The sequence below is a fragment of the Poecile atricapillus genome, chromosome Z (genome assembly GCF_030490865.1).
Source record: "Poecile atricapillus isolate bPoeAtr1 chromosome Z, bPoeAtr1.hap1, whole genome shotgun sequence".
Classification (NCBI taxonomy): domain Eukaryota; kingdom Metazoa; phylum Chordata; class Aves; order Passeriformes; family Paridae; genus Poecile; species Poecile atricapillus.
In genome coordinates, this window is record NC_081289.1 from 132,355,664 (window position 1) to 132,366,656 (window position 10,993).

The 10,993-nt window shown below is 37.0% G+C and overlaps 1 protein-coding gene across 1 annotated transcript in view; it reads left to right on the forward strand.

Annotated features, from left to right (window-relative positions):
• OXCT1 (3-oxoacid CoA-transferase 1) overlaps positions 1 to 10,738 on the forward strand; it is an 85,588-nt gene extending 74,850 nt beyond the window's left edge. The window contains exons 16-17 of the mRNA XM_058864832.1: positions 663 to 764; positions 6,969 to 10,738. Coding sequence (XP_058720815.1) covers positions 663 to 764; positions 6,969 to 7,004 — 138 coding nt within the window. The 3' untranslated portion in view covers positions 7,005 to 10,738. The remainder of the gene's footprint in view (positions 1 to 662; positions 765 to 6,968) is intronic.
• The last annotated feature ends 255 nt before the right edge of the window (positions 10,739 to 10,993 follow it).

A 10,993-nucleotide genomic window follows, 5' to 3' on the forward strand; every position in this document is an offset into this window, starting at 1 on the left:
GTATTTTTATTCGATGCACTTGTAAGTCTCAGAGGTAGAGTGCATATCTTATGAAGACATCAGACTGAACAGCCTTTGCTCCTTTAGCCTATTCCTCTCTTTCTTTTAAAAATACTGCAGGGAATCTTGTCTTTCACTGCTAGCTTCTAAAAATTCTAGCATTTGCATTGGGTATCCAATAGCTGTTGGAGAAACTTATAGTCAGCCAAAGATGATCTCTCTGCTGGCCATGAAATGAAATTAAAAAATGAGGGAGACATTCTCCTCCCCTGTTTATTTTGTGGTTTCTCGGTTCTTCAATGTCTTGCAAGACACATTGTCTTGCAGCAAAGGACATCTCAATGCTTTCCTTTGAACCTCCCATTCTCACCAGATTGGCGCAGCAGGCATGGTCCTCATTTGCTGCAGTGATCAACAGTTGTACTTTATCCCCACAAAACTCGATTCTAGATATTCTAACACATTCTAGATTCTCTTTTTTGCTACAAATAAATGTAGCAGAAGTCTTTATTGGTCAGTCATGAAAGTGAAAAGTGGCATCTTATGTTACCAAAGGAGTACTATCTACTTCAGCACACCATTTTGTACAATGTTACAGCATTTACATCCTCATTTTCTCTTTAAATAATAAAAAATAATTTTGTGCTTTTTGAACTTAATAGGCAGTGTTTGATGTGGACAAGAAGAAGGGATTGACCCTCATAGAAATCTGGGAAGGACTGACAGTAGATGACATCAAGAAAAGCACTGGCTGTGACTTCACAGTAAGTAATTTTACAAACCAGTACAGTTTTGAGTCAGAACAAACATTCTCCACAAATACTTATCACATGAAGGTTTGTAGTTGAAGCTTCATATTTATAGGTGAGGACTGAATAGATTATCTTTGGGATTTACAATGAAAGATAATGTGGGGCTAATATAATGTGATGATGTCAGAAGCATCAGAATCTAGGAAAAACAGGAGAGATGGAGAAATAACTAAGAGTAAAAAGACAAGCAGGAGGGAAACTTCTATGCTTTGAAGATGGGAGCTGATTAATTTCTGAGAGACGGATAAATATTTATTTTCTCACTGTATAAGTTAGTTTGCCTAACTGTCTGTAGCTAAGTTTCCATGCTATCTTTAGGTGGAGTTATGACTCTTCTTGACAGGAGTCACTACAGTTGTCCCCTCTGTGTTGGTAGTACCCATGAACTAATGCTGTAAGACTGCCTTGTACAAATGAAACTTATGCTCTGCATTAATCCAGAAAGCCCCTGCCTTTTGACATTCACATTCATTCTTAAGTCTCATGCAGTGCAAACACAAAACTGCTTTACTAATTGAAAGCTGTAGCACTCTAGAGTGTAACTGATTGCATGTGCAGTTGATAATATAGTTTCTTCTTGTCCTGTCCTACATCAACATTTCAAAATCTTTTCTTCAGAAAAGACTGAAGCAGTTCAAGCCTCCTTTGGCAAGGGCAGCAAGTATGACAGTGTACAAACTGTGCTGCAAAAATAGTTCTGGTATATTTAGTAATGAAGTAAAATACTCCTTTTTGCAGAGTTTCATTGCATGGCTATGGCATCTAATTGACAGACTGCAGAGCATTTAGTATGTGCAAGGGTTTTTTATTTAGGCTTTGAGCATAATTTTGGTAGTAAGAAAACTTTCTAAGCAATAAACCTGTGAAATTTCATATATTTACTGTGTCCATAAGAGACCATTTCTAATAACTATATATGATTGTGTATGTTTCTCCTTAGATATTTTAAATAAAGGTCTGTTCACTGCTGAAAGTACCTTTAATTATCTAAGAAAAAGATGTTGGATTAAAGACTAGTGGCCTGCAACTACAGAGTGCAGGAAGCTGCTACAGAATCACTTTGTTTAACCTAACTATGTTAGGTTACTAACTTTCCATGTAATATTTTAGGGAAGTCATTATTATTTTTCAATTTAAAGTGGAAGCAACCTTCCACATACAGCAGTTCTGCATGGAAATTAAATGATTCATTCGGCTTCTGACTTTGATCTAGTAAAAAACTACCAATTTTTTAGAACTGTGATAATGTCAGGACTACTTTTTCTTAGGCTGATCTGCCTGTCAAGCAGCTAGTACCCAGAAGTAAAACATAAAAATTAACCATTTAGGTTTATATCTGTTGCAGTTGCTTTGTTTTGTTCTTTTGGATTTAATTTGGGGAGTAACGTCCTGATGAATTTGAAGGTGCAATATTTAGTAACCTTTTAAATAGATATAAACTACAGGAAAGGACTGCTGTTTTCAGAAGACACTGAAAACACTCCTTACTTGTTCCAAACCTGCCCGTTTGAAAGGATCTGGGTTTTTTTTGGGTGAGATGAACAAGAGATACCTATTCAGTTAAGTGGTATTTCCCAAAGTAAAGGCCAGCTGCCTATGCTCAAGGCAGTGAAAGCAGAAGCAAACAAAAAATTCAGAGAAAGAAGTGATAAGGTTAAAATGATAGGCTATGAGATTAGGCTTTGCAGCAGGTGTGATAGGGCAAGACAGTTAGGTCCAAAGAAAAGATTAACAACACCCACTGTTCCTTGGTGCTTTCCTGGAAATGTTACAAAGGAGTGATACAAACTTCAAATCTTTAGTGTAGCCTGCAGTTAGGAGTTGATGAGAGGTATTGGAACAGTGCTCTGTCTGGCTCCCTGGGATATGTCGCTCTAGGACCAGGAAGGGACCCTTCACAGGCACCATTTCCTAGTTCTTCAGAAAGCAAACTCCAGCACAGTCTGCTTTGTTCAGCTGCTGCAGTCATGCATGAAATCACAAGCTGTGGGCATGAAAAATGTAGATGCTTCTTGGTTTATGCATTTACACGCACTTACCTTGAAAGCAGTGGCTTGCATAAATGCTTGCACAGCAATGCTTGTTTGCAAAGTGCGTACCTATGCCAGAGCACATGCAGGTGTCAGGATGATGTACTGATGGCTCCTTACAAGAGTGCCCACAGTCCCTACAGCACTGCAGACTGAAAGCATGATATGAACCTCAATTATTTGTTAAATCTGTGGCATGGAAGCTCACTATACGTTTCTTGCTTTTTCCCCCCACTCATCCTGTAAAGAGTGCTTCCAGGCCATGGTGTCCCAGTCCTGCTGTCACTGAAATCGTTACCAGATCTTCTGTTGAAATCTTTGACAACAAGACTGGGTTGATGTTATGTAATATTGGACCCTTGGTGGCCTGAATTTCATATATAGCAAACAACTACAGGTTCTTTGCTTAGTTTTGAATTTCAAAAAATAGGGATTTGAGCATAGTGATAGGTGGTTATTTAGACTGCAGCATTCTTGGTCCTTTCTTTTCACATTTCAAAACTCTGCCTCAGGCTTTCTTGCAAGAGTAACAGTTGTGCTTGTGATTATTTATGTTCACTGAATGAGACATCTTGGATATATTTATATTGGTGACAGGAGCTTTAGTGATATTGTATTGCCACTGTAAAAGCAGGATCATATATTTTTCCAGTTTAACTCAGAACTAATCAGGGGAAAATGAAGAGCTGACCCCTTTTTCTAGTGGCTTTTTTCCCAGTAGATGCAGTGTATGATCTGAAATAAAACAGATGTCTCTAAGTTCACTAAAAATGAGATTCTCAGAGATGGCTGTATCTTTGTATGTAACTGCCTCACCCCATGTAGACTGCTCTCCTTTGGAGAGGAGAACTTCATGCTCTATATGGCCATATTTGAGACATGTTTGACTATACAATTCCATTTCACAGCCTGCTTACTTACTTGGAAAAACATCTCCCAAAGAACATTTGCAAAACAAAATGTCAAAAGAAACATGATTTAGAGTCAACAATCTTCATTATAGACTGGCATCATTTAAAAAATAAACAATCCGCCCTCGATTTTACTGTGCTGTGAAGACAAAATGTTGGCTTATCTTGCATGCTTAAATAAGATTTGCTGTAGCCTAGCATATAGATCACCTTGGCAGGCAATCTGTTTGGACTTGTACTGCCTTTTACCATTGATGAGACCGTGACAGAACATACTTTTGCAGATGTATTTAATTATAAAAATTATCAGGATAAGTCACAAATCCCCCCACCACAATCTTTTTTTCCCCTTAATCTTAAAGCTTGTTTTTTCAAAATGTTCTTCAAAGATAACATGGAGTATAGAAAAAGCATCTGCCAAGGCTAATGTATGTTTAATAAGGAATTGTCTGTCCAAGTTCAACCACTGAGTTCAAAATGATACAGAATATAGATTTTATTTTCTGGAAATATATTTTCCTTTGAGGAACATTTTCTTTTGAGGCTGTTGCAAGATTGAGTTGATTTTTAAATGGAGGTTTGTGGGGTTTTTTTCCTGATCAATAACCCCTGCTGCAAAAACCTGTAAGAAGAGATTTTTATATTATATATATATATATATTTGATGTTAGAGTTGGGGTTTGCATTTCTCTGAAATGAAAAAATAGGTGTTAATAAGAGGTAAGCAAGTTTTATTAATTTAAAAAATATGCTTTTTATTTTATTTCTTTTTTTTTTCAGAGGCTCATTTTAAATTTTTAAACAGTAACTTGCTGTTGCTTACTTGTTAAGGTCAGTGGATCTTACCAGGATTCAGCCTCATTCAGAATCAGAACCTTAAAGAATGCTCACTTCATAGATATTCAATGAAATAAGCAGAGGGCTGTTTGTGTAGCTGAAAAGGGTACTTTGGTTTGGGAATCAGAGATTCAACAGGCTTGAACTGCAGCAAGCCCCAGAGCCCAGGTGTCTTCTTACCAGTTGGGAGGCCATGCACTGGACTACAAAGGCAAACTCCTCCCAGAGCATTAGCTAAATTTAGACATTACCTGTCTAGCATTAGCAAACTATTTGAAGCTTCCGAGGTGTTCTTCCTGTAAGCGAAATTATATTAAGAATATGTTGCTTAGGAGGTACCATAAGAAAGTAGCATCTCTGAAGCTCTGCACTGTGAATACAGTTTGCATTAAGCCCTTTCAGCCCTTACTAAATGCTGTGCTCTTAGCACAGGGTGAAACTTGATTGACTGTCTCTAGTGAGATTTAAAGCAGTGGACTCAGGGAGTCCTGAAATGCTTTCTATATTTCAGACTTGATTACTCCTTGTTTTCCAAGCACAAGCCATTTGCATTGGCATTTTTCTGCTTGTTTTAATCACATTTTAGTTAGAGCAAAAGTTGCATTTGGGTCCAGTTCTGTGTGGTGCTGGGCTCTCACCACCTCCATTATCTTGAGCAGACATTGTGGCACATCAGACTCATGGGCATCAGACCCATCTGAAGTGGAGAGTGGTACACACAAATGACAGCTGTTAGCGTCAGATGTGCAGACACCACATTTAATGTAATATGCTCGTCAAATGTAAAATGCTTGAGGTTTTGATGGTAATGAAATCTACAACATCAGAAAAAAATAGAAATTTCTCCAATAATTGCCTTTGTCATTGTTTGCAGAATACAAATTTTAGTGCTTCTATCTTCATCCTCCAGTGTTTAGCTTTATTTTGATGGAACCATCCCTGGCTGTGGCAGAAATAAGCCCAAATAAAGTGAGGCACATAGTAACATGGACTTTGAAATGTTGAAACACTACTGGAACTAATCCAGGAATGCTGATAAATAATGTATTTATTATTCTAGTTCACACACAACTTTGAAAAAAAATCAATGAATTGTTGCCATCCACTGAAAATGTTTCATTACCATTTGATACAGTAAACACATTCTTCATGAACTAAGTTTTCCTCTGTGGCTATTCTCATAAGGTTGTAGATGATGATACATAGCGGCTGGAGGAAAGGTCAGGTGGAAATCTAAGTGGTAGAGAAAATTCAGCCCTGTACCTCTAAAAGAAAGAGGCATTAATGCTTGAAAAGGTGCTTGCATAATATTCTTTCATTAATAGCTTCTTTAGTACTATTAACTGAAAAAGATGGGTTATGGAGTCAGGAGGATGCAGTAGGTGATGCTTCTGTGGGGCACATTAATCAACTAGGAGCCAGATTAGCCACGGAACTGTTTTTCGTTCTGAAAAAGTAAGATCACGTGAGTTATTACTGATCTGGGGCACTGTGCTGGGAACAGGATGTAATTAAAGAGGCTTGGATCTTCTGTGGAGACTTGTTCTTCAGGGGTTTTGTGTAGACCTGTAGTGAGAGTTCAAGCAAATGTTAACCACTGCTGGTCTATAAAGTCTTCTCTGTATTGTTACTATTTACACCTTCTTCCCTCATCTACCTTCCCATTTAGGCTTACTGTATTTCATTTTTTGTCTGCTATACATCTTACAATATCACTTATTTAATTTTGTGAGTGAATGAATTAAAACAATAGAATACATAAATGCATCCTTATAAAAAAAATAAATGTGAATGGGAAAATGCAAAGTTTTTTCAAAAAAAGCAAAATTTGAATTCATTAACTACATAATCATTAAAGAGATAAAATTGAGTGTGAACGGAAGAAAGGCATTTAAAAAAAGGAAATATAAATTTGATATTGTATGATATCATCAAACAAATAATCCTATCAAATGTATCGACATACAATAGATGCAGAGTGTTTATTGTATATGTATACCTTTGCATATCCCCTGCTAACATGCATGTTCTAAAACTCAGTTGACTGTTTCTGTACAGAAGACTTTGCAGGGTGCAAGTACAGGTTAATTTGCCCAACTTTAGTATGCTTGCATTCTTACACCAATAACCTATCTCAAAATAAATGAAATTGGGAGTCTGGGTACTAGCACCACACATATCTTTAATTCTTGCATCAGAAAATTTAATTGTGATAGTGTTTATCTCTGACATACTGCAAATATGGCAGGTTAAATAAGTATAGTGTCTAGTCTTCAGTGGTACATAGCTGATACAGGTGGGAGTGAAGGGTGGGTTGGACTGCTAGATCTTATCTGTATGACAACTGTTGTTGGTTTTTTTTCCCTCCTTTTTGCTAGGTTTCACCGAAACTAATACCAATGAGGCAGATTTAAATGTGAATTACAGACTGGGCTTAATTCCTAAGAAGGCTTGTTTGCAAATGGAAGAAATTGATGACTGTCTTGCAATTTTACTTTTTTTTTTTTCCTTTTCTTATTTTTAAGGGCTCTCTAAGTAGTTTCCAGATAGTTCAACTCAGGCTGTGACTATAAGCCTAATTGTATTCTGCTTTCATAACATTAGCAACTTTATTGGGTTGGTGAATATATTCTCTAAGTTTTGAATCATATTATAGTAAAATGTTAATGGTCATTGTAAAAAAGAAAAAAAAAATGCCTTGTAGTGTCTCTGCCAAATACTAGGTATTTTTACATAGAATTAGAAAAAAACATGCAAAACTTATGATTGCCTCTGTGTTTCCTGAAATCTGTTACTCTGGAACTGCAGCACTTACCATGTCCATTTTCCTGTAAAGGTGTTGGTTTTTGTTTTCTGGAGTGATCTATAACAAATATATGTATCCTGTAGAGAGATATTTGGAATATGGATGTTCCTTTTCCTGAACCTTTCCATCGGTCTGTAACAAAATTGTTTAAACAAGTGGAAATAATTGGGACCTAAATATATCTGCTGTTTCCACAGTGTGTGGCTGTTGGTATTGAGAGGCCTACACCTCCCAAGGTCCAACTATGACCCTTCATGTTTCAGTCATACAAGCTAGAATGGGGCTAGTGTGAAAGATGAAGATGAAAAAGTGTCTGTCCTCATGCAGACAACTGGTAGCTGCACAATTTCCCATGTGAACTGCTCTTATTCTCCAGATGTAATGCTTCTCCCCAACTCCCAAATGAATATTGTTTCTGGAGTCAGGTCTGTCCTTCCAGTGTCTCACAGACAAACAGGGGAAGAGAAGGTCGTGGACACTTTGAAGATTCTTCTGAAGGGAATACAGATGGTTAAGGGTAAAAGCAATATGCACCACTTGTCAGTCAAGGCACCAGCAAAATCTAAAGAGTTTGGAATGCAATTTCATTATAACTTATAACAATCAAAGCAAAAAGACATTATCTCAGAGTAATTTTGATGAAGGCCTTCTTTTCCCTGTTAATTACAAAATCATTTTTATAGTTTGTTACTTTTGCAAACAGATAGTATGACAGCTTTGGATCTCACGTACCAAATCAGTACAATATGTCTTTATTATACAGAGCACGAATTGACTGGAAATCGACGTTTACTAAAATACAGTGTTCTCTGCAATATAATGGTTTCTGTCATTTCTGTCATTTGTATAAATAGGAGCATGTAAAACACTTCAGTTAAAATAATTCCTGACATAATGTGTGACATCAGGACTGGAGCATATTAAGTTACTGAAAAACGAGTAAAATGTAGATGCACAAGGAAACATTTACATAATGCCTATCATACATGTAATAAGCATGTTAAGCACATGACATAGAAAGGCATTCTAATACTAAGTGAATAAGGGATTCACCCTAGTCAATGCGTGTTGTGGAATGAATGTGACACATTTCTTGGGCAACCAGACAAAATTCACAAAATATTGTGAAATATTTAGCTCTTGTACTAGCCTTTGTACAGCATTTTTCCATTCTAAAACACTAAATGCTTCTCTTTCATGGAACAGTTACAAAATTTCACTTGATCCACACATGTGTTTTACAGCAGTAAAACTGCTTTGATTGGAGGTATTATATTGTGAAGTTGCACTTATCCTAAACAATTCTGTGATAATCTCTTGTCAGTATCATAACAGGCTACCCTTCATCCCAGAAAGAAATAAACAAAATGCCTTTGTAAACACCGTTATGCCAGTACAAAAGTGTTCCCATAGTACTAAGCTGTGACTTGAACTCGTGGCTGGTAGTGGGTGGTAGGCCCTGTGTAGCCTGAATCTATAGTCAAGACCTGATGCTGTGGGAAAGAAATGTGTTGTACACTGAAAGACCAGTGCTAATTTCATGATTAACATATACAAGTGATTTGATTGATATGTAATTTGCATCGAAGACTTGAAACTGCATTTATTGTAGTGCTCCAGATATCTTAACACAGCATGTTAGTTTTCACATGTTTTCACTATTTAGGCTCTTTAGATGTAGTCCCTGTGTTACTCACTCACTCCATACAAGTTTGACCATTTATTTTGCTGTGAAAGCAGACTCAAGTTTTGCATACAGAGGTTTTGAAGATTAAAAATCTGTATATAATAAAACCTGACTATTTTAGCTCACTGTAAACAGTTTCATTTTTGAATAGAGCAACCCAGAGGCCTCTTCCCTAATCCGTGAAGAAACTTCAGTGGCAATTCTGACCCTTGTGCTGCTGTGCACAGCAAAATGTGCCTGTCTTTGCCTTCAGGGCCAGAGATGGGTGAAGAGCTACTCTGAGGTGTAATCCTTGAAAGCATTTAGTTCATCTTCACTCAAAGCTCTTGTATAGAGTACCCAAAATGGATGATGGTTTTAGGGGAGAATTACAAAAACTATTATACAGGGGGAGGCAGTTACTGTTAACTTATCCAGAGGGGGGAAAAACCCCACAAAAACAAAAAGACCAAAGAACACAAACATTTAAATAGATGGGCAAGTCTTAAAGAAATCTATAAATGAAAATGCTGATCTATTGTAATTACCTATGCTACATTAGTTGTAGGATTGATTAGTTAATTACAGTGAACATTTACACATCTGTAAAGTACAGGAGAAGTGTCTGAGGGTAGGAGCAGGTGTATACTGTTTCTGCCATAGAGCTTTGCTTTGCTGGTACACGCACAGCAGCCATTGTTGTCATTAATACATGGCTATAAAAAGACTAATGACTTGGTAATGTTTGGAAGTTTAGCACTTTGGTTTCTGAATCAAAGAATTAGGACCCAAGAATTCCTGATTTCCAGTTTTTCTGGTTCTCCACTTACTGCCTTGTGGAATGAAAGCTGTGTTCTCTGCCTTGTCTCCTGTTGCTGGAAAAGGGGATGTTTTTCTTCCTACCTCACAGGGATGTTGTGAGGAAAAAGAAGCTTAGGTCTGTGCAAGAGGTTATTTGTTTTTCTTCAACTTGGGGATCACACTTGATCAAGAGTGTGGAAGAGTACTTGAAGACTGTCATACGTGCTGTACATTTGAGTTCTGTGTCTTATTTGTGTCAGTGTTAATGCAAGAGAGCAGAAGTCCATGGTGCTGAAAATTGGGGATAAAAGGAGAACAGGCTCTCTCCATACACAGCAATGATGCTGTTGCAACAGGAGACAAGATATGTATGTCACATGTGACTTTTTTTACCTTGAGGACAAAAGATTGTGGTAAAATATTGATATTGTGATGAAAATGTCATGAGTCCGCACAAGCTAATTGCAACAAGCTTTGAATCCACTTTTAAAATTCATTTGTTAAGCAAAATAAAAATTAAAGCACTCCTAAGTATTTCCCTCTCTGTGGACACAAGTGTGGTTCACAGGTAAGGCATACTCTGAGCAGTAGTTGCAAAAGTCAGTATCGTGGGGATGAAGGTTTATTGGGACTGAAATAATTCCCTGCTTGACAGCACTTCACAAGACAAGGACAGTGGATAACTCTGTCCTGAAGAAGATGATGATTCTGCTATATTATTACATTGTACTTCACTTTATATTTTATTGACTTTTTGTCCCTGAAAAAAGAAAAAAAAAGCATAGAAAACATAGCTGTGCTGTAAACTCTGCAAACTAAACATCAAAGTACTTCCTATGTATTTGCAAAACAATAAATAAAGGTTTGAAATGGCAGATTTTGTCTATTAATTTGTCTGTTACCATTTTTTTTGTGGTGTTTTGTTCTGCTTTTGGGAGAAGTGAAAGTTTAGCTTGTGTTCACACTAGCATGTCACACCTCAGAAAACAGCAAGAACTCAAGGTCTTGTCTGAATGTAGATGGGTTTGATAAACAGAAATAATGAAGCTCGAAAATCAGTTAACAGCTGGATTCTACATGTTCTCTCTTCTCACTGATGTCTCTGTTGGGTCAGTCTCAAACATAATTAT